We start from the raw sequence: 23,900 nt of genomic DNA, 5'->3' as shown, positions 1-23,900 counted from the left end.
ATGCTCTATCCACTGAGCCAAACTGGCTAGGGCTTGGTTCCTATTTCTCTGTAACACAGCAGGTCCTCAAATAACATCAGTTCGCTCAATGTTGTTTCACGACAACATTGATGAGATGCTGTAGGAACTTAACTCGTGTTTATATCAATTAGCCTGTGGCAAGATTGTTTTTGTCAGACATCAGTGAGTTTAGGTGAAGCCTTACTGCATATGCTGTGGGTGCGTCTTACCTGCTCAGGGAAGCCAGAGCCCCTCAGAAACAGGTTTGGGGTCTTGTTTAGAACCCCGCACAGCAGGAAGCCCAAGTCAAGCACATGGTGAGCGAGGAATAACATTTGTTAACTGCGTTTCCACTCACATTCTAACTGCCCTGGAACTGTCTAGCCCTCGGCTTCTGCAGCAGGCAAAGTGGGACACTGTAGCGGAGGAGGGACTGGGCTCGAGTATAAATAGGAAAAGGAAATGCTTGGACTTTCTCGGCGCAATAAAAGTTATATTATAATATTATATACAATTAAGCCTGAAAATTGCAAGCTTCCAGTTTGTTCTCCCCAGCTGGATGCCAGGCGGTTCTCGTGGTGGATGGCGTCTGCTTAGAAGAGAAGGGCAAGTTCGAAGGCAAAGCTGAGGTTTCACTTCCTTTGGAAAACAGATCCCTGAGGGGGCCAACTGGGCCGCTGATCTGGGCCTTGTTTCCAAACTGAAGTGGCCAAGGGCAGGGAGGCATAACCAGGACAGCTTCCACCTGGAGGAGGCCTTGGAGTTCGACTCTGCCCTCCTTCCTCCCACACCCGCTCCCCCACAGGAGCCCCTAGACTCGGTTCCCTCCCCAGAGGTCTGGGGCCGGACAAGGGCAGGGGCACGGCTGTGAGTAATGAGCAGCAGCTTCATGGTCTAAAGGCACGATCTTCTAGCTGGTTTCCAGCCGCCCGCCCCTGCCTTCTCCAGGACTGCCGGTTGCTGGCAGCTGTCAATTCCTCTCCCATCCAGAGCCTTCTCTGACCTCCCCACCCCGCTGGGACTCGCTTGCCTTTCTGAACTCGCCGACCCTCTGCCTTGGAGCCCAGCACCTCCACTGCCCATTGCTCCCGCCATGCTAAGCTCACACTTCTGTGCCTGCTTTCCCCACACTGTGCCCTTTGCTGGAATGTTCTCCTACCCCTGCCCCACACCCCTGGCTGCCCCGGGGCCTCGGGGCTCAGCTCATCACCTTCTCAGTAGAGTCCCCCCCGACCCCAGCAGAGCCCTGCCTCCTGGCCTCTGCCCCCCAGGGACCTGTCCACAACTCTGGATAGCACTTAGCACTAGGTTAGGTCTTGACTTGTCTCTACCACCTGCTCTTCTGACAGTTCTGAAGGCCAGGAATCCCATCCCTTCACCCCATTTCTCCAGCCCTGAGCAAAATGGGTCCATTCTCCTGGAGAATGCTTAGGAAACCTGGCATCCAGCTGCTGGGGTTGAAGTCTCAGTTCTACCTCAGTTTCCCCATTTGAAAAACAGGGGAACGATGATGGCACTAGGTACCTCCTGGGGTTTTGAGAGGATTAAGTGAGAGCGTCCACGTAGAATATTTAGGACAGTAGCAGCACAGAACGAGCACTCACAACATCTGTTACCTATTTGATCCTATCGACCTCAGTTGGAGGAAGCTCAGCATGAACGCTCTGTCTCGCGTATATTGTATCTCTGTCAAGCTATGTCCCTGTCTGTTTCCCCGCATCCCACACTCAGGGCCTGTGGGGTTGTTGGTAATGAATTTGTACACACTCTGGAGGAGCAACTTCCAGACACTGCCCCAGCAAACATCCTTGGCCGCTGTCTGAGAGTCCGGGCCATAAACCCGGATCCGCTTCCTGGCCTCCCTCGGGGGCCTGGTGAGGGAACAGTCAAGTACTTTGTACCACCCGAGGCATCTCATCACTCCGCTCAGCGTGGCCTAAAGCTGATCCCGCCCTGACTTTGTAGCACGCCCGTCCTTTAAAAGCCCAGCATACGCTGCTCGTGACCTCACAGTCCAAGGATCCACCCGGGAGCCAAAATATTTAAGTGGATTAGTTGAGGGCAGCATAGAACCATCGAGTGTGTGGGCGGCAAGGCACCTTCAGATCCTTCTAGTCCGCATTAAAGAAGAAACCGAAGCTCAGAGAGGGAACTCGGCCGGCCAGGGCTGCTGTAACGCGTTGCGGAGCGGAGACTAACTGTAAATACAGTCTTTAATGACGGCTCTTCCCCAATGGGCATGAGCCCCTCTTTGCACATCGTATACCTGGGCACTTCTCAGCCCTTACTCCTCGCATTTTCCCCCAAAACAGTGGCCCTCTCGCCTGGCACCCGCTTTCCCTCCTCCCACTGTGAAGTCCCCTGGCTTGGTGGCCGTGGGGGGCGCTGGGAGTCTTTGGCCCACGGGTCAGGGTGGCCCGCATGCAGAGTGCCTCCGAGGCTGGCGCTGTGCAGCCGCGCTGGTGCCTCTAGGAGAGACACTAAAACAACCCCAGGAAAGTCCAAATGCCACCTAACCCAGGCATCCACACGCAAACCCGAGTAACTACCAAAACCTAAGCCATCCCCACTCTTCCACAGGAGCTGGGCCTCTGCTAAAAAGAATGGGGCTCCCGGGGCTCCTGTGTGCCCCCCGCCTCCCCACCCCCAGTGAGTGTGAGACGGGGAGGACAGCAGAGCAGCTGGGACGCCTCCTGGAAAGGCCGCCAGAGGCAGTGGGGCTCTGAAAGGCAGTCACGTGGGCCTGGTGCTGTTTATGGGGGATGAATGATTTATTTTATTATCTACATTTTCAGTGGCTTAATAAGGTTTAATAAGCTTCCCAGGGAGTTTTCTGGCTCGGGAAATGGCCTCTCATAAACACGAGTAGTAAATCCTTTATTTTGAACATAAAAAGGTGTGCAATTTTTCTTAAGAGGAAACAAGTCTTCCCCCACCCCCCCCCACCCCCCCCCACCCCCCGCCTCACTCTCTAATAAATAAAGGATGGCTAAATAATTAAAGAACAATGGTTGAAAGGGGCACCACTTTGTCTGGCCCACACTCCCCAGGGCAGCACACTCCCCTGGCCTGCTCTGCTGGCTCTGAGCCCCTCCAGCTCCCTGAAGGGGACGCTCCTTGCCTCAGGAGACCATGCAGCCCCTTAGAGACCCACTCTATCTTCTCTGCAAGGTCACCGCTCAGGGTAGGAGAGAAATCAGTACCTTCAGGGGACATGCGGGTTGTCCAGGAGTCATTTAAGCACATTACTGTGTGACCTTCACCGCACTTACCTTGTATTTCCTTATCTGTAAAATGGGCACAACACTGGCCTCACCTGCCATCAAGGAGGTGGAAGTGCTTTGACAAGTAAAGGCTCCAAGCCAGCGCTTGGGCGAGGGTTCCTGGTGGGCAGCTGCTGTGAAGAGGAAGGGGTTCCTCCAGGGGTGACTAACAGCTCAGACACACATACCCCCACCCCCATCACCAACGCCCCCGTGAGGAGCTGCCCCTCACTCCTCCTCGCCCATCTCTCGGACCACCTCTAGGTACCCCTCCAGTCTGTCCCAAGTGTGTTTCATCCCGGTAAGAATTGAGGGGGAGAGGAGCTGACCCTGGCTTCTGCCCCTCTCCCAACCCCTGTGGGTGGTCCTAGACCTTGTTCTGATAAAACCAAACCAGTGCAGCACTGAGGGAAGGGGGAGGTGGTGAGGATGGTGAGGGAGGGTCTGCAAGGGATACCGCAGGGTACCGTACAGTCTGGCCCCTGTCACTGACCCAGTGCTGTGACTTTGGGAAAGTCAGCTCACCAGCGAGTTTCGGTTTCTCCTCGGAAAAGTGTGCCAAAGAATTCTTTCTGTCCCCTGGATCCTGGGAAAATGTATGGAGAAAGGAGATTTGAACAAGTCATTCTGAATCTGAAGCTCAACAGGGAGGTGGCAGTGCTAACTCGGGGGCTTCAGCAGAGGACAATGAAGCCGAGGCGTGCATGCCTGGTCACAGGAGCAAAAACGCAGACCCCCAGATATAGGGACACAGAGAGAATCTGTCTGGGGCAAGGGAGAGAGCCCACGTGTGCCTGCCTGCCAGGCCTGGCCTCTGCCCTGGGCCTCCAGTCTTGTTCTGTGGTTGGGGGACTAGGCATTGGGGGGACACAATCGTGTGAATCAGGGAGGGCCTGCATTCCAGCTGTAAGGGAACATCTGGTGGAGAAGGGAAGCTCAGAGCTCATTTCACACAAACCAACCAGCTCTAAACCCTGGGCCTGAGGCAAGCTAGGGACTGTGGGCTCCGGGCGTGTCCTGGCAGGTGGCAGAGCAGGTGGGGCCGGCTGTGCTCAGCTGTGGGCCCTCTGCCTAGGGTGCTCTGGCAGATGGGGAAGAGCCTAGAAGTTGAAGTGGCCCTGCCCAGCCTCCTAGCCCACACAGTCTGGCCCCAGCCTCAGGGGCAGCTGAGGCTCCAGGGCATTCTGGGGGCAAGAGGTGTGGCTGCCCTGCTCAGGGGAACTGCCAAGGGCAGGGTGGGGCAGGCCTCAGCGCTCCAGCTGCTTGGACCAGGCCTCGCTGCCCTCTCTCCTGCCACCCCCGCCCTCCCCCCCGCCCCCCTCCGCAGGTTTCGGTGCCTACACAAACCACAGGAACTACAGACCTGCCCAAAGGGTGCAGGTAGCTGCTCCCCACCTCATCCCATGTCTGGGAAAGAACCACATCCTTCTCGGCCCCTGGGCGGCACCCCCACTGTCACCACAGCCACCAGTTCTGCAGGTGGCTCTGAGGTCGCAGGCTGGGGCAATGGAGGAGGTGGAGGCTGGAGGTGGTGGGACCACTCCCAGGGCAGTGGGAGCCGGCCAGCTGGGGCCAGCCTGCCCTGCGATTTGGCAGATTTGCTGAGCTGAGCAGGATTTCGGAAGGCACTGGACTTGTGGATCAGAGCCATAGACTTGTCTCAGAAGTCACACCACCAGGCAGCCACAGAGGACAGGAAGGAGATGGGACTCAGAAATCAAGTAAATCAAGAAATCACTTTGCCTCTCTGATCCCCACCCAATGGGGATCATAAAAAGGATAAGGTGAATGAATGTAAGTGCCTTATGAATGACAGGGCTCTGTTCCAAGCCAGAGGACTGGGGCCACCCCTCCACCTTTTGTGACTTCCAGGCTATCTCTTCTCTGTATTTGAACTGATCTCATTCATTCAGGGTCTACCATATTCATACTAAATGGCATCCTGGGAATGACACGGGCATATAAGAAACAGGCCCTGCCCAGAGCAAGTGAGATCTAAGCAATGAATTCCCCATTTTCCAGATAGGCAAACTGACGGCAGTGGAAGTATATACTTTGCCTATGCCCCTGTGCTTCACGTTCCTGGTAAAACCAATCCTACAACATGGGGCCCCTATTAGCCAGACAAGCCTGCACCTGGCTGAGGGCACAGGCTTGGCATCAAAACACTCTACTTCTAGTTCTACCTCTGACACTGATTGCCCATGTGAGCTTGAGCACCGGTTCCTCTCTGTGCCTCATTTTCCTCATCTGTAAAATGAGTATAAAGTTGATACCAGCTTCGCCTGCCCCATAGGAGTGCATGAGCTAGGAGATGTGAATGAACCTTAGCACATAGGACTCACACATGCCGGGGTGGCCTGGGAACTTGTAAGGGCTGTTCTCAGAGTCTTTGGTTGGGTGAGGTGCTTACTGGTAAGTCGGTGGATCTGCAAAACCATGCGGAAGGCAAATTGGCTCCCAGTAGGGCCCCACCGCCCTCTGCCAAAACCCCTATGATGCGGCTTCAGGGCATTCCGGGGCCAAGGGGTGTGGCTGCCCTGCTCAAGGGAACTGCCAAGAGTCTTGTACTTCCCGGACTTCAGAATTGCTAGCATTGGCTGAGCATCTACTATGCATCAGGAGGCCTTTGCTCATTTGACCCATACAGCAACTCCGAGAGGTCGACACTATCATCCTCTCCATTGTGCAGATGAGGAAACTGAGCTCAAGGACGGAAATACCACGTCCCAGAGGCCTCAGTGTGGGTGTCGGATGTGGACACGGGCGGCCTAAGAGCAGGGCTCTCACCCTCCACCCCTCCGTGTGGGCCGTGGGTTGTCAGATGACCATCAGCCAACCTCAGCACGTGCTGGCTGGGAGTGGCTTCTGGTGCAATCCCACTCAGGATCCAGGTGAGGCACAGCCCCCTCTGCCCAATATAACCCGCTCTATCCTTCACAGCTCAGACAAGCCCAGCCCACAGGGACCCAGTGCCGTGCCGTTCACACCTCTCATTCACACTCAGCACTGAGACCCCCAAGCCCCTGGCATGTGTGAGTCTCAGCTCATCCTCACCCCTGGCTCTGATCAAATCTCTGAAGTAAGAGACAACATTTCGGGGGGAGTGAGGGGGGGAAGAGTTCAAATCTCCCTGCCCTGTAGAGGGCAGTGTGGTAAAAGGAGATGGATATGAACTTTGGCACCAAATACAGCTGGGCCCAAAGCCTGGCTCAGACCCTTGTGGCACTGGGCAAGCCACCTACCCTCTCCACACCTTTTCTTTATCCCTAAGCTGGAGATGACGATACAAATGTGTACCTTTCAGAATTCCATTGGTTGAGGAAAGAGTAGAGGTGCGATGCCTGACATGTAGCAGGCGCTCAATAAACGATAGCTAGTACTGACTATTCTTATAAAAATGCTGGCTGCCTAGCTTGCTTCATTTGGTTATTAGAACAGGACACAAATAAGAAAACTCAAGTCACACTCAAGAAATTGGTCGTGGAGGACTTCTGGAGCCAGATTCCTACAATGCATTTCTGTGGTGGGAGGTCCTCCGGCCCCTTCCAATGTCCCCCTCCCCCCCCACACACTTCTCTGTTCTGCTCATAGAAGCACCCTGTCTGTCTGTCTGTAGGTGGTAAACTGAGGGCAAGATCCCTTCTCGTGGCAGGGAGAGAGGGGAATGCAAGGAAGTTACCCAAGCCAACAAAGTTCTCATCTTACAGCTGAGTAAACCAAAGCCCGACATGGGAAGTGCTGCCTTTGTCAGACAGGGTTACTTGGACATTCTGGGCTCTAGAACCTTCCTCTGGGGGAAGAGGCCCTAGGAGGCTGTGGCAGGCCTCCTGACGGCCGGAACCACACCTGCAAAGGTTCCACCTGCCTTCATTCTTCCCCTATCTCCTCCCTCCATTTCCAAGCATCTCTTCCCCCCTTTCCCTCCTCCTTCTTTGTTTCTGATCTGTCTTTATACCTTTTTCTATCCCCTTTGTACCAAAGACCATCTTTTGGGCTAAGCCTCTCCTGGCTGTTGAGAGTCTTTGTTTTGTTGTGTTGTGTGTGTGTGTGTGTGATTCTCTTTCGTGAGCATGTTATTCTTGGAGACAGAACTGCCCTGGCTTAAGCGATGGGAGGGGAAGGAAGGAGGGCCTGGGTGGGGAGGAGGGGAGGTGGGGGTGGGACATGGCCACCCCTTTGGGACACTGCTGTCTGGGTCCTCCAGGGCATGGGAATCTTAGGGTCATCAGGGAAGCTTCCAGAGTGAAGGGCAGGGACAGGTCTCCCCAAAGAGACAATGAAACAGCAAGCGTCAGCCCTCACCTCCTGCCTGGAAAAACAGCCCAGCGACACAGCTACATCCCCTCCTCCAGGGATGGGACAAAGGCGGCAACCAGGCCACTGTGAGAAGCGGCTGCTGGGCAGAGCAGCCTGGCGTCCAGTGTCACCCCGGCCTGTTGCCCTTTCCTCATCCAGGTCCACTTTGCCCTTCTAACCTCTCATGGTCATGCACACTGGTCATTAGATTTCCCATGACCACCCATGACAAGATGAGGCCACAGGAGCCCAGAGAGCTGAGCAGCCTCCCAGCGTCTCAGAGCCGTGGGCCCTGATTCCCAGGCTCCAGCCGACGTGGCTACTAAAGCACAGAGATGGGACATTTAGGCGAAAGGACAGCAGTCTCCATCCCTCAGGGAGCTTGGCTGAGACACCAACCACCAACACATGGCCCAACAGGTTCAATTCCTCTCTGCAAGAAGGTGGGGAAAAGCTTAAAGAATTGTGGGCATTTCCCCTAAAATAACATTTAAGAACATTTTTATCTCTAAAGCAGCAGTTCTCAACCTGTGGGTTTCGACCCCTTCACAGGGGTCGCCTAAGACCTTCGGAAAACACATATATAATTACTTATTGTTTTTGCGATTAATCACTATGCTTTAATTATGTTCAATTTGTAACAATGAAATCGGGGGTCACCACAACATGAGGAACCCTTTAATACAAAAGGGTTGCGGCATTAGGGAGGTTGAGAACCACTGCCTTTGGCGAGCAAGAAAATGGCTCTAATTTCCTGAGATTTTACTGATTTCAGCTTTTCACTTAACAGTCCAAGGGGCATTTCATTCACAAACAGTCTTCAGAGGGGAGGGTCCCTCTGAGGGTCAGGACCCTACTACCCATTTGGAAGCTTCATGAGAAAAAGGTGTCATTTCCTCAATACGTATTTAGTTTTTAAAGAAACTGCTGAGTTGATCACAGAATGGCTGTACCACTCGTACTCTCACCAGCAATGTATGAGTGATCCAGTTTCTCCACACCCTCACCAGCATTTGGTGTTAGCACTCCGTTATTTTAGCCATTCTGACAGGTGTGTGGTGATAGCTCACTCCTCTTCAGTGAACCTTGCTGTACGTTTCTCACGGTTGTGTCACTGCTCTGGAGGCTGGAAGTTCAAGATCAGGGTGTCATCAGGGTTGGTTTCTTCTGAGGCCTCTCTCCTGGGCCTGCAGATGGCCATCTTCTCCCTGTGTCTTCACAGGGTCTTCCCTCTGTGTCCGTGTCCTCATCTCCTTTGATGAGGACACGTCATAATGGATTAGGGCCCACTCAGGTGACCTCATTGTAACCTTAATCACCTCTTCAAAGGTCCTACCTCCAGACATAGTCACATTCTGAGATACTGGAGGTTATAACTTCAGCCTATGGATTTGGTGGGCGACACAACTCAGCCCATAACAGTAGCCAGTAGCCAAATGTTAGTCTGTTACAGGAGTCAGAGGAGTTTTGCAATCAACCAGAGCATTTTCTCAGCAGCATTGCGTCATGAGAGAACATTCCCCCTTTGGCCTCAACCCGCAGATGCTGTGTGAGGAAGTAGTGGACGTAGCAGCTGAATGTCAGGTGACTGTCCGTCCTGGTGTCTCACCATTGCATATGAACAAAGTTGACTTCAGTGAAATCATGCCCACGAGAAGCTTACAAGCCTTTGCCAAACAGCCTACGCCACTGCCCCATAGAGGTCAACTCCGTGAGGGCTCCGGGCAAAGACCCCATGGGCCAGTGAAAAGCCCCAGCCTGTGAGCTGGGCTCTGCACTGCAGGTGGGATTTAGAAAAGCCGAGAGGGAGGAGGGCTGGAGGCGGGGGGAGCCTTAAGCAAAGGCAGGGGTGGTTTGGAACACCATGCCCACCAGCCTCGCCTCCCTGGTCCAGCATCCCAGAGCTGGGTGTCCCCTCCTGGGACGGCATCCTCTAACCCGGTCTCCCTCTCTGTGTCCGTCTGCAGGGCTCTGGCTGAGACCATGGCCAATGGCGTTGACGAGCTCATCGGCATTCCCTTCCCCAACCACAGCAGCGAGGTTCTGTGTAGCCTGAACGAGCAGCGGCACGATGGCCTGCTCTGCGACGTGCTGCTGGTGGTGCAGGAGCAGGAGTACCGCACCCACCGCTCCGTCCTGGCGGCCTGCAGCAAGTACTTCAAAAAGCTCTTCACAGCCGGCACCTTAGCCAGCCAGCCCTACGTCTACGAGATCGACTTTGTCCAGCCGGAGGCCCTGGCCGCCATCCTCGAGTTCGCCTACACCTCCACGCTCACCATCACCGCCTCCAACGTCAAGCACATCCTCAACGCCGCCAGGATGCTGGAGATCCCGTGCATCGTGAACGTGTGCCTGGAGATCATGGAGCCTGGCGGGGACGGCGGGGAGGAGGACGACAAGGAGGACGACGACGATGACGAGGATGACGATGACGAGGAGGATGAGGAGGAGGAGGAGGAGGAAGAGGATGAGGAAGAGGATGACGATACGGAGGATTTCGCTGATCAAGAAAACTTGCCTGACCCCCAGGACATCAGCTGCCACCAGAGCCCTTCCAAGGCGGACCATCTCACTGAGAAGGCCTATGCGGACACACCCAGGGACTTCCCGGACTCCTTCCAGGCCAGCAGCCCTGGCCATCTGGGCGTTATCCGGGACTTCTCCATTGAATCTCTGCTGAGGGAGAATCTGTACCCCAAAGCCAACATCCCCGACAGGAGACCCTCCTTATCTCCCTTTGCCCCAGACTTCTTCCCACACCTCTGGCCAGGGGACTTTGGTGCCTTTGCCCAGCTGCCCGAGCAGCCCATGGACAGTGGGCCCCTGGACCTGGTCATCAAGAATCGGAAGATCAAGGAAGAGGAGAAGGAGGAGCTGCCCCCACCCCCGCCCCCACCCTTCCCGAATGACTTCTTCAAGGACATGTTCCCGGACCTTCCCGGGGGGCCGCTGGGCTCCATCAAGGCGGAGAATGACTATGGTGCCTATCTCAACTTCCTGAGTGCCACCCACCTGGGGGGGCTCTTCCCTCCCTGGCCCCTGGTGGAGGAGCGCAAGCTGAAGCCCAAGGCCTCTCAGCAGTGCCCCATCTGCCATAAAGTCATCATGGGGGCCGGGAAGCTGCCGCGGCACATGCGGACCCACACCGGGGAGAAGCCATACATGTGCAACATCTGCGAGGTCCGCTTCACCAGGTGCGCATGGTGGCCCCCAGGTGGGGGTCCCAGCTGGGAGAGGGTCGGAGGCTGCAGTGATGGCAGCAGAGAGGGGATGGGTGTGCGGGGGTGGGGCAGGGATGGAGAGAGAGACCCAGTTCAGGGGAGGTCCCACTGGATCCTAGATGCACGTCAAATTCATTGTAAGAAGGCGTGCCAGGCATTACTTGGTGCAGTGATTTTCAAGCTCTTTTTAAAAGGGAAAATAGTTCCTTTAAAAATATTTTTTTTCTTAACTACAATATTAAGTGGAAGGCAAAATATAAACAGATCAGAGCAGAGCTATAAGACAGAAGTGAGGAGCCTCAGTACCTTGCTCACTTGGCCTCCCTCCCTCCCCAATGTAGATCCACAGAAGCCAATTGAAGTTCCCCCGAGGAGTGGAGTGCAGCCCTTCTATTTTATTTGGAGCATGTTCAACAGGCCAGAGCTGACCTAAGTGTATTCTCTATCCTCTCACCCCAGCCCTGCCCTTTGAAGACAGGGAGGTGCTATATGGCCTTTGTTTACAGATGAGCACTCCATCCCCCCCCCCCCCACCCCCCCCCCCCCGTGGCTGGTTGGCCACTCAGAAGTGCAGCTAGGAAATGGCAGAACCGGGACTTACTCGTAGGACAGCAAAATCTGTGACTGGGGTGGCTACAGAGGACTCTCAAGTTTTGTAGCCAAAATTGGTGGGTGGGACGTGGGGGTCGGATTTGCCCACTGCTAGGTATTGATGGGCCTGGTATGTTGTGTTGGTGCTGTGAGACTGATCTTCCCAGCCATGTCCTCAGTGGGGACGATTCTGGTGGCGGCCTTGCATCAGGGCTTGGTCGTTTCAGTGTGTCGGATGTACACAGCATCTTGTGGATGTCTGTCCTGTGACCCTGACCTTCTCAATGAGGTCCTTTCCCCACACGGCCACTGTCCGTCAATGAGCTCACCCCGAGAGACCCACACGTCTGCCAATGGTGCTGCCGTCAGCCCGCGTCTGGGAAATGTCTCCGTGGGAATTGCTGGGGGGCTTGTTCTTCTGATTCTCTTCTTCAATGGGCCCAAACCTTTGGTCTTTGAGGATAAAGCGAAATTTTTTGAATTATGTCAAATATTGAATAAGGGCCATGTTTTTCGGGGGAACACAAGTTCTGTGAAGTAACGAGACCTACGTTTTTGGGTGGCCTGGAACTCTATCAGAGGTTACCAGAGAAGGGCATCAGAAATATATATTCAGGTGACACTGGCATTGCCAAAATAGCTCAGTGGGCTCGTTCATTCGGTGACTACTTCTGGCCTTGGGGTCCTCGCACAGCTGCTTCTGTGAGGGAATCCCCAAGCAGAACTTCTCCCAGACCCTTGGCGCTAACAGTGGGGGGAGAACTGGACCTGGACCTCAGATTCCCTCCCCGAGATTCACCTGCCCTCAGGTGTCTTTCATTACTGGCCCTGCCACTCTAATGCTGCCTTAGGCGCTGCTTGCCTCTCCCACCCCGCCTCCTCCTGAATTCGCTGAGCCCCACAGGCCTGGCTGGAACACCTGAATGAGGCTGACAAAAGCCCAGGAGAGCAGATGGGAGACCAGCCAGAACATCATAGGGGGCCAGCACAGCTCACTCATCTCCTGCCGGTGACTCCCCAGCCCAGCCCCAGGGAGTGACTTCAAAGCGTTGACGCTCTTCCCAGGCCAGATCCAAGACAGGCAGCCCTGCAGTGGCTCGGAGCTTCCCCTCCTGCCACCCAGGGTCCAGCTCCCGAACTTTCATGTCTGTCCCCTGTGCCGATGGCTGCCACTGAGACCTCTCCCGGCAGGAGGGGCTCAGGTCCACAGCTTCAACAGGATGCATGTCTCAGGGCACAGCACCATGACCCTGCCCAGCCCCCCAAGTCTCCACCCTTATTCCCTCCCTGTTTCTCCCCTCCAGGCCTTTCCCACCTGCAGCGTCTGTGAGGACCACACCAGTCTGGGCCCTGCCTTCCCTCGGGAAAGTTTTAAACGTGGGCGGACAGACTCCTCTCCCTCCTGACACTAGAAGGTTCTCTGAGTAGGCCTCCCATTGGGCAGCGATGCTGGGTTGCACAGGAGGTCTGCATTCCAGAACCCTTCCTCCCAGCACATTCCTGGTGATCACTTAGGGTGGCCTCTGCCTGCAGCCTCCCCACCCTCCAGGTCATATGGCCTGTGCCCTCCTGGCCATCCACCCATCTGCCCTGCCCTCCCCTCCTCAGTGACATTCCAGCCTCCGTCAGCACCTCCCCCTCAGGGTTCCCACTGGGCTCTGACAGGCCTGAGAAAGATCAGAAAAGCTCTGGCCCGCCCGCCTTCCTGGGAGGCTGGAGCGAGTTTTCCTGGCTCCTTCGGAAAAGGAACTGTACTTGTCCCTGTGGGCTGTGCTGTCCCTGTGGAACACCTCCCGACCCCCTCCCTGGCACATTCTTCACAGTCACTGGTTCCTTGCTTCCCTCCTGCCACCTCCCTAGAGCTGCCCTGCACGGATCCTTTTTGGTCTGTGGAGAATGCCAACGCTGGCCTGCCCAGATGGAGGCTTCCTGTAACTGTCTGCAGCCAAATCCCCCTGCAGCCCTACTCTAGGGACCTTCCTTGTGGCTAACTTCCTGCAGCCACCTTTGGTAACACCTCTCCCCTTCCCCTGCTGGGGGCTCTTCAGCAGCCATTTAAAGCAACAGCTGCTGCCTCTTGAACTCAGAATTCCCAGGCTCCCTGGCAAGGCCAAGCCACTCCCTGGGACTGGGCCCCCAGAGGCCGAGGGAGCCAGACCTGCTGCCTGCAGTCCTCCTCTTGGACAATTTCCCTTTCTGAATCTCAACTGAGCTTCTGCTCGCTGGCCAGGCCTCCTTCCTTTCTCCTAAATGCTGACCCATCCATCGCTCTTGGGGGATGTTGGAGAGGGCCTACCCTCCCCCTGCAAGGTGACCCTGTGTCACAGGCTCCAAGTTATGGCCTCAGATGCCAATGCCCAGAATGTCCACACCCCATGAGGACGTCATTCCTCATGACTTCAGCAGCCACAACAGGGTGGAGGGGCCTGGGGTCCTCCCATGCTCTGTCCCTAAAGGCTGCCTGCACCTTCCATGGTACGCTTTTCCCAGAACAGGGACCGCCATTGCTGTCTATTCCTTGGAGTCGGAGCCCTCACCTCTGAATCAGCTCCAGATTTCAGCCAGTCCCACCAGTTGTCCCACCACTGGTTGCTCCAAAGATGAGACACCCCTGGAGCCCTGAGCAGGGACTCAAAGACCAACCAGACTGTGCTTCTGTGGCCCCTTGCTGACCCCGCTCGGCTCTGGTCACCACTATGAGTCCCTCTGCCTTGCCTGAGTCTGTGTTTACACTCTCCAGGAGTTGTCCAATGTCACCATTTTCTTCCTTAAAAAGAGATGGCTTCGCCAGGCTGGTGTGGCTCAGTGGTTGAGCATTGAACCATGAACCAGGAGGTCGCAGTTCGATTCCTGGTCAGGCTCAATCTCCAGTGGGGGGTGTGTAGAAGGCAGCTGATCAATGATTCTCCCACTGAGAGAGATGGCTTCTACCACAACCAATCCCACTGGCTCCACCTTGGAAGAGAGAAGTCTGGATCAGGGCTCCCCCAGGGACTCTTCATCAGGAGTCCCGCTATTCCCAGAAAGTCTGGAAGCAGGGATGAAGGTCAGGACCACAGGGTTCTGCCAGACCTGGCCCCTAGCACGGGCCTTGAAGAAAAGGGAGCAAATGAGCCGGGAAGATGAGAGGCGTTGTCTCTCTGCATGCAGAGGGATGCTGCTGCCTCGGTGGGCATTTTCCCTGCCCACCCAGACCCCTGGTTGTCACACTGCAGCCCTCATCACTGCCAACAGGGCCTGGCCCTGGGCTGTGAAGGCCTCAGAAGACCCTTAATTTTCCCTAATGTCTGTCACCTTGGTCCTTGGGTGCAGGCAGCCTGTGAGGGGAGCACCTAGAGAGCATGGCTGGGCAGCCTTCCCTCCTGCAGCTCTTGCAGCCCCTGCAGCCCGGCTATCAGAGGTGCTCCAGCCACGTCCGGCCGGGCAGGTAATAAAGGCATGAAACTGCAGGATTTGCGAAAGGGCCGGCCCCTGAGCAACAGAAGCCCCATCCTGTCCTTGGGAAAAGATGGACAACCTTTGAGCCCTGAAAAGTCACTCTCTGGTGAGCCATGTTCTCCCCAGTTTCCACTGGATCCCCTCCCAGCAGCCCCTAAAGGTTGCAACTTCTAGTTTTCAACCCCTGCCTCCAGGGTGAGTCAAAAAAGCTGTCTGCTCTCTGAACAAGGCCAGAAGCATGGCTTCTTTTTCATTCTGTATTTTCCTTTTAGCTTTCCCAGTCCTGGCAGCTCTGGGGACCTTATTAAGATAATGTAATGTCATTAGCAGTGGCAGAAGGAAGAGTTGGTCTCCGACCATCAGGTTACCATGAAGTCTGAGAGGATGGTGCTGGGAAAGCATTCGCCTGACAGGGGCCTTCGTGGAGGCTGAGGTCCTGGGCGAGACCTGTGGTCCCTTATTTTCCCTTGGGGTGCTCACGAGTGCAGGCACATCTTTCTTGATGCTGAGTTCTCCCAGCTGAAAGGAGGTGCAGATCAAGGTTTGGGTGCACGTGACCTGGCTGGTCCCTGGTGCAGGGTACAGGGAGGGGATGGCAGACAAGGGGATCAGGATGAGAAAGGACCATGCTGGAGTTTCGGGTTCTGAAAACTGGACCTGCACCAGCAGGTCATTAGTCAGTCAACAAACGCTCCAGGAGCATCCACTCCATTCAGCGTCGTGCACTGAGCAGACTACAAGAGCGTCTGACAGGTTCCTATCAAAGCAGGGGCCAGTACCATCTGCGCCTCGTGCTAGATGAGGGCCGAGAAAGCAGCACCTGGCACTGGCACACAGAAGAGCAGCTGAGTGAGTGGCTGGAGAGCTAGCATCTCTCAGTGACTGTGTGGCACCTCGGAGAGCACTAGGCGACCATCAGGAACTCAGGTCCGGGGTCTGGTTCTGCTTCCAACTAGCTGTGTGACTTTGGCCAAGTCTGCTCCCCACTCTGGGCCTCAAGTTTCCCCATGTGTAACATGAGGGGGTAGGAGCAGGTGCTCCCTAAGGTGGCTTCCAGTTTTATGACTTCATTTACATATTGCCCACGATCAGGAAAGCTATGGACGGACACGGGACTAATGGAGGCTTTTCATGGGAGCAGGGCAGAGCGGTGAGTAGAGTGGTCAGAGCTCATGGGAAGTTAGTCCTGGAAAAAACGTACAGATCATCTGGTTTATCAAGAGCCTGTTAACATGTCTGATTGGTAGTCTGAGTCAGGGGGCCCAGTGACCTGTGTTATGTGTATTACATCTCTCAGGACTTTGAAAATTCTGATCTAATCCAGTTTGCCTTCATTTCCTCATGGGAGCGGGGACTGGAAGTCCAACTCATGCCAGCAGGAGTTCAAAGATGCAGCGTTGACTGGCATGTGGCCTGCAAGGGGAGCCGCATGTCCGTGGTGTGTGGGTGCAGTACTATGTACGGGGAGGGGCGGGGCTGGCAAAGTAGGTGGGGTGATCTTTTCTTAGCTTTCCTGAGATATAATTGACATATGTCATTGTATATGTTCAAAGTATGCACTGTGATGATTTGATATGTGTATTATTGCGAAATGATTCCCACAGTAAGGTTAGTTAACACTCATCACCTCACATCGTCACCTTTCTAGTGTGGGTGTGGTGGAACAGTTAAGATCTACTCTCTTAGCAACTCTGAAGTTCACACTACATTCTTGCTAACTGGTCAACGGGAGTCCTCAGAACTTAGTCATCTTGTAAGTGATTGGAAGGGCTGGGCTTGTACAGGCCTGGAAAGCTATGCTAACGGTGAGTTAGCACCTAGGCCACTGGACGGAGGAGGCCTCGGGAGGTTTTAAGCAGGACCATAGGCCTCCAGTCCTGGCGGGGGGTGACCAAGAGCTCAGCTCCTGAGGTCCAGGCTAGAACACTTTCCAACGACACTCATGCTGTCTCCGTGGGCAGCTTAGATCCGAGAAGAAGCAGGCGTAGAAGAGCCATGCTACGAATATGAAGCCAACTCACAAGAAAGAAATTCGGTTATACCCCTTCACTCAGACGCAAGCACTGAACACCAGAGGTCAAAATGGTACAGCCCAGCCCGAATTTTAGAGGTCAGGAAACGGGGGGCCCACTCCAGCCAGGGGCCTGCTGTGGCTCTGGGAGGATGCCAGGCCCAGCCTTGCCAATGTGCACACACATCCCACCCTCCACCCCACGTCCATTTCCCAGGCGCACGTTCAGTACAGCCTGGTAAAAGGGTCATTCCAGGAATAAGGAGGCCGTGTGATCTTAGAAGCCCTCCCCTCTCTGGTCTGTGGCTTTCTCATCTTGAAGGTGAGGGAACTGGATTAGATCAGTAGTTTCAAGGTCCCGAGAAATGTACTGCTCATAACACAGGTCACTGGGCCCCCTGACTCAGACCTGTTAACAGGCTCTTAGCAAACCAGATGATCTCTAAGTTTTTTTTCCAGGACTAACTTATCATGAGTTTTGCCCACTCTACTCACCACCCCGCCCTGCTCCCACGAAAGGCCTCCATTAGGCCAGCTCCCTGCCCAGGGCTGGGTTCCCACCGCAGCATGTCCCAATCTCCTGGGCCCAGAGGCAGAAAGCTGGCAGCAGATGCCTCATCTTGACTGTTCTGGTCTTTACTTTCTGGGGCAGCCCTTACAGGCCTTGGGCTGAAAGTCCCAGTTTGAAAATCCACCTGTTTTCAACCTCAGAACAGCTTGCAAACAAACCACACCCCAAGTAGCTCCCAGCTCCCTTTGCCCATCACCGGCTGGATACCTTTGGGAAAGCTGCGTGACTTCTCTGAGCCCTGACTCTCCCTCTAGGTGAGGAAATTACTCCGGGTGTGTTGAATCGAACTCACACAAACCTAGATTTCCTCATTAGCCCCGAACAATAGAATTACTGTCTGGCCTTCGGTTCAGCTCTGTACAGAGGGTTAAATAACATGCCTAAAGGTGACCCAGCAAGTTAGTGGTGGGTCTGCTGCTACAGCAGGGGCTCCAAGACTCCAAATAGGGAACCCACCCCTACACCATAACCTGCCTCTGAATAACAGCTTTCCCGGGTCACTGAAATGGTATATTCACCTGCCCATAGCAGGTGCTCTATGAAAGGAAGATATAATCACCTTCTTGGTACTTCTCACACATTTGAGCCAATCGCCATTGAAATGTGATTTATTTTAGATGCCCGAATGAAAAGCCTGGGAGAAGCTGTGGTTATGTACAGTAGGCCCTTGCTATTAGGAGATTTACCCTTTGCATTGTCCATTATTTGAGGGTGACCCCTCAGGGTCATTACTACAAATTATGTGTAATAGTGATTTTGAAAAGAAATCTACCTTATAAGGCTGTGGTGAGGCTTAAATGAGGTGCTATATTTAAAGCCCCTGATAACTCTAAGCCAGCGGTTCTCAACCTGTGGGTCGCGACCCTTTTGGAGGTTGAACGACTCACAGGGGTCGCCTAAGACCATCCTGCGTATCAGATATTTCCATGACGATTCATAACAGTAGCAACATGACAGTTATGAAGTAGCAACGAAAATAATGTTATGGTTGGGTCACAACGTGAGGAACTGTATTTAAAGGGCCAGAAGGTTGAGAACCACTGCTCTAAGCGGAGTCCTCCGCCTGGTGAGTTCAGGAGTCAGACAGCCAGTGGGTGAGCCTAGCTGACCACCTAACGCCAGTTTCCATCAGGGCCTGGGTGAATGGGTGGGGTCCCAAGACATGTCCCTCAGGACTGTGCAGCTTTGCTCTCAGGGTTTAAGCGCACTGTGCACCCCACTGTACGTCCTACAGTGGTGAGGAAAGAGGCCTGGGCTGGGAGCCAGCAGGCCTGATTCTCGTCCCAGCTCGGCCATTAGCCTCTGGATGGCCTCGGGGACTCCCCCTCCCTGGGCCCCAGTTTGCCCACCTGCAGAGTGAAGAATGAGCCTAGGCCCCTGGTTCTTAGAGTGGTCCATGGGCTCACCAGCTTCAGCAGCGGCGGCGGCATCGGTCCGCTTGTTAGACATGCACATTCTCTGCCCTCTCCATCCCAGACCCACTGAATCAGACTTCTGGGAGTGGGGCCCAGCACCGTTTCATCGGGCCCTGGTAATGGTTCTGATACAATATCAAGTTTGAGGCCTGCTGGCTCAGATGCTCTCTAAGGCTTCTTACTGCTCAAACATCCCATCATCTGGGGGAAACGAGGGTTACAGCATGCTGGGGGGAGGGGGCATGGCATGTCACATCAGGGAACTACCAGCCTGGGGGCAGCTGGTGGTTGTGGGAGGGACAGGGGATGTGGGAGAGAGGAAGGGCTGGTGTGTGGAGGACACCAGCCAGCCCACTTCCTCCTCTCTGCCCATCCCACTCCCCACACCCACGTCCATTCCTCCAGCCTTCCTGTGAGCACAGGGGGGAGGGGCAGGTCTGGTCCCCTTCCCTGGCCCCTGCCAGTGTACACAAGAGCCTCCTGCCTGGCCCCTGAGGAACCAGTCGGAAAATGAGAGCCAGTGAGACCTCTAGCGGCCAGGGGACCCCAGGAGACCAGGCCCTCTGCTCCTGCTGTCCTGGGGTTGTGTGAAAGGCGGTTTATTTAAATCTGGCCATTTTAGGGTGGACACCTGAGCTCCACATCTGCTCTGATGTCAAAGCCCAGCCAAAAATTACAGGCAGATGTTCCACCCAAGCCAGGCCTGCAGGGTGGAGGTGGCCGACTGGACACAGAGCTGCCTGGCCTGCGGGTCTGACCAGGAAAGGCTTCCGAATGATCCTGAGAGGAGTCCTTGCAGCCCAGCTGACTCCACCGCAGCCAGGCTGAACCACTCCTTGAGCTGGTTCATGCAGGCTCAGTGTTGAGGGAAAAACCCTAGGATGTCAGCTTTCCTCTCAAGACCGCCAGGAGGTGTCCTGAATGTAGTACAACACAAACCCGCATTCTCTTCGTCAGCCCTGGACAGTAGGAATTGACGCCTGGGCGGAGGTTCGCCTCTGTGCGGAGCGGTTAGGGAACTTGCCCAAGGTCCCCCAGCATGTCAGTGGTAGGTCTGCAGCTGGAGCAGGGGCTCCGAACCCCCAGTGCGAGCCCCACCCAACACCATTCCTTACCTCTGAATAATCCCACTTACACCCTCAGGAGCTTTGCCATGGATTAGGCCGCATTCTTGTTGCACCTGGCTCTTTTGTCAACCCTGGAATTGTCTGCAGACAAAGAGCAGAGCCCAGGCTTGGGATAAGAAAACATCATGCAGGAGACTTGAATGAGGTGTGCGGCTGCTATAGCCTCCCAGGCTAGCCCTGAGGACAGACGGAGCCCCACAGCCCGGCTGGGATGGGCCCTGGGGCTCTGGGCCAAAGCACATGACACACTGGAGGGAAGTGGGCAGGAGATTCAGGTGCAACCCCGTTTCAGAGGTCACTGTCCCTCCGGGGGACTAAGGACAGACTGCTGACTTGTGGGGATGTGTGTCGCCAGCAGGCCTTTGTCCAGCCTGTGGGCCGGCCCTGGCAGACTGGGCACTTCACTGCTCAGAGCTCAGCAGCAGGAGGGGTTCTGAGTGGGGGAGGTCTTTCAGGACCCCCTCTTTCTCCCGCCGGCTGAGCCAGGTGACAGCCACACCTGTTGGGTGGGGCAGTGGTGCCATTCCTGGGGTTTGAGACCAGGGCAGCATAGCCTGTTCTGGAGGCAGGGGGCAGGGGCAGAGGGTTAGGACTGACTCCCGGCTCTGCATTGCAGGCAGGACAAGCTGAAGATCCACATGCGGAAGCACACGGGGGAGCGGCCCTACCTGTGCATCCACTGCAACGCCAAGTTCGTGCACAACTACGACCTCAAGAATCACATGCGCATCCACACGGGCGTGCGGCCCTACCAGTGCGAGTTCTGCTACAAGAGCTTCACGCGCTCCGACCACCTGCACCGCCACATCAAGCGCCAGAGCTGCCGCATGGCACGGCCGCGGCGGGGCCGCAAGCCCGCCGCCTGGAGGGCCGCCAGCCTGCTCTTCGGGCCCGGGGGTCCGGCCCCGGAGAAGGCGGCCTTCGTGATGCCCCCGGCGCTGGGCGAGGTGGGCGCCCACCTGGGCGGGGCCGCCATGTGCCTGCCGGGCCCCAGCCCCGCCAAGCACTTCCTGGCGGCGCCCAAGGGCGCGCTGAGCCTGCAGGAGCTCGAGCGGCAGTTCGAGGAGACGCAGATGAAGCTGTTCGGGCGCGCCCAGCTGGAGGCCGAGAGGAACGCAGGCGGCCTCCTGGCCTTCGCGCTGGCCGAGAACGTGGCCGCCTCCAGGCCCTACTTCCCGCTGCCTGACCCGTGGGCCGCGGGCCTGGCCGGCCTCCCGGCGCTCGCCGGCCTCAATCACGTGGCCTCCATGTCTGAAGCCAACAACTAGGCTGGTCCTGTCCGCCCCGGCCCAGCTGACCCGGCCTCTCTCCCAACGGGCCCACCTGCCCCATCCAGCGGATCGGAACTTATTCCAAAATCACAAAGAAAGAGATGAAATATCTGTCAGCAACAATGGTATTTCCAGGGCCTCCTGAGGCAGCTGCCTCCCTTTTGCTTCTGTCTGAGATGGGCATCTCCCCTCAGCGGGGCCAGCCTCTCCCTGACTGTCTGGCTCTCACAGGGGACTCACAGGGTCCCAGCCTCAGAGGAGGCCCCACGCTGGGTGCCCCAAGCACTCCCGAGCTGTGCCTACAGGGAGGAGGCTGGGCCAGAGGCAAACCAGATGCAGCAGATGAGGGGAGGGGCCTGGGCACACCCCTGGCTGAGCCCCACAGCCCAAGGCAGAGTCCCTGCGGACACTGCTCTGGTGGGTCCTGTTGGCAGGGAGGCCTCCTGGAGTCCGGAGCGAGTCTCCTGGAGTCCGAGCCCATTTTTTCCTCACCGTCCTGTGACCTCGAACGGGTCAGCTTTCTGTACCCCAGTTTCACACTCCTATGAAGGGGGGCTGGTGATTTAGTTTTTCCTCTCCCACCACCCACCCACTTGCGCATGCCTGTTCCTCCAGAAGCAGTTCTCGTGAGGGCAGCAGCGGGTGCAAATGGCTGGAATATGGGAGTTAGTTTTATCACATCCACCTCTGTATCCGCACAGGTGAGACGTGTGGCCAAACTAGACACCGGTGACAGGGAGAGGGCTGGGTGGGGATTGGCCACAGGCCACAGGCAGCTTTGGGGAAGACCACACATTCCCCTCTGTTCTCTGGGCAGCCTGCTGTGCATGCCTGCGATGACGTTAGTATCTACCCCACCTCCACGCACCCCCTCCAAAGCTGCAGGGCAAGCATGTCAAACTCGCAGCCCGAGGGCCACATGCCTCTTTATTTGGCCTGTGTTTGCCTTTGAGTTTGACATGCTTGCTGTAGGGAGGCCTGAGGTCAACACAGAAGGGATGGGGACCCCATCTTAACGCCGGTCAACCGCCTGCCTCTACTTTGATCCCCGGAAATAGACCAAACTCCTGGTTCCCCCGGTTTATCTGTTTGCTTTTCAAGTTGTGGGTTTCCCTTGGCTGCATTTGAACACCCTCGACCCTTCCCTCCAGGGATGAAGCTGGGGTGTGGCTCCCCTCAGGGCAGGGAGGCTGAGCCTAGGCTCCAACATGGGTCTGACGGGCTCTGTGAGGTGGGCTGTCCACACACTCTCCCTGGTTCTCGAGTTTGTAGCAGGTCCTGAGAAGGAAGACAGCTCTGCTGGCCCAGTGCCTTCCTGCTCTCTCCCCTCTCCTGACTTCCCTCCCTTTCCTTGCTGAGTTTGCTTTTGTTTCCCAGTAGCCAGGAAAGGAGGAGCGTTCATCCACACAGGCTGACGCTCCCACCCCCGGAGCTGTGGGCCCCGAGACTTTACTCTTCTTCTCGCCTTGGCTTCTTCCTGCAAACACACGAACAAAAAGGCCAGAGAAGACCACGGACTCTGCCACGCCCCCAGCTCCCCAGAAGAGACCCCTGACGCCACACCAGACGCCCTCAGATGCCATTCCGCCCAGAGGGGATTGATTGCTTCGGACACCCTCTTATCTTCACAGCCACTGCTTGGGCAGCCACCTCTTAGATTTCTGTCTCCTTTCCTGACACTTGCTGACATGCCATGTCCCCCCACAAGCCCGGGGATTGGGGCTGACCCAAACTTTAAAAGAAAACAAGGGAAATGAACTAATTGGAATCCAGTGGTATCGGGCTTTTGTTTTTATTTTGTAAAGGTAACGCCTTCTTATAAACTCCGTTTTTTCAGATGACTGGTTAGTTCTCTTTGTTTTCTCTTGGCTGCAGTCTGGAGCTGTACATTGTAAAATATCCAAAGATGCTGAGTACTGTACGTCCAAGGAGAACCTGAAGCGAATGGGTTGTGGGGCAGGGGGTTGTTTGGTTTGGTTTCCCTTCTATTTTTTTATTTTTGGATGTTCCGATTTCCCTCTCTGTCTGTGGGAGAACTTTGGGATTTTTTCTATTTATAACTCTTTTTTTTTATGTGATTGCTTTATGTAAAATGACTCTCAACAAAGTTTGCCTTAGTGATTCAAGGGACAATCTTCCGTAACGTTGGTCGCACGCTGCATCCCGCCGAGAAAACTCTCAGCTACTTTTCTGGCCTATTTATTAAACAGTATTCCTTGACTTGATTAAATTATATTGAGAGGTGACAGCAACAAGCCAATCTGTAGACGTTCGTGGCTTAAGGTTTTGACGATTGGGTGTCATAAACTTGCAATAATGTCAAAGACACCTTTCCAACACAGCCAACCCTTGGCCCTTATTTAATCGTTTGGAGGACAGTGTTTTGAGGGACAGAAAGCTACCCCTGCTCAGTGCCCTGGTTAACCTGGACGCCCCCTGCCCTTTCTCATGTTGGTTGCCAGTGGGTGGTTGACTGATGGGGAGGCCAGCACTCAGTTCTTTATGGTCTCCTGCATTTCAGCTTTGCGAGCCACTGTTTGATCATAAGCTTTTGGGCATCTGGGAGCCTGAGGTGAGAGGTGTGTGCGCGCGTGTGTGTGTGTGTGTGTGTGTGTGTACGCATATACACACGCATGTGCAGATACAGCCTGTGGTGTGTGAGCAAAAGAACATTGGAGTGTTGCTGACCGTTT

The 23,900-nt window shown here is 55.4% G+C and overlaps 1 protein-coding gene across 1 annotated transcript in view; it reads left to right on the top strand.

Moving 5' to 3' along the window:
* ZBTB7C (zinc finger and BTB domain containing 7C) overlaps positions 1 to 23,427 on the top strand; it is a 131,772-nt gene extending 108,345 nt beyond the window's left edge. The window contains exons 2-3 of the mRNA XM_081096915.1: positions 9,530 to 10,756; positions 20,553 to 23,427. Of these exons, the coding sequence (XP_080953041.1) occupies positions 9,546 to 10,756; positions 20,553 to 21,204 (1,863 nt within the window). The 5' untranslated portion in view covers positions 9,530 to 9,545 and the 3' untranslated portion in view covers positions 21,205 to 23,427. The remainder of the gene's footprint in view (positions 1 to 9,529; positions 10,757 to 20,552) is intronic.
* The last annotated feature ends 473 nt before the right edge of the window (positions 23,428 to 23,900 follow it).

This window comes from Myotis nattereri (assembly GCF_964212035.1).
Source record: "Myotis nattereri genome assembly, chromosome: 8".
In the NCBI taxonomy this organism is placed as follows: domain Eukaryota; kingdom Metazoa; phylum Chordata; class Mammalia; order Chiroptera; family Vespertilionidae; genus Myotis; species Myotis nattereri.
This window is presented reverse-complemented; position numbering and strand designations above follow the sequence as displayed.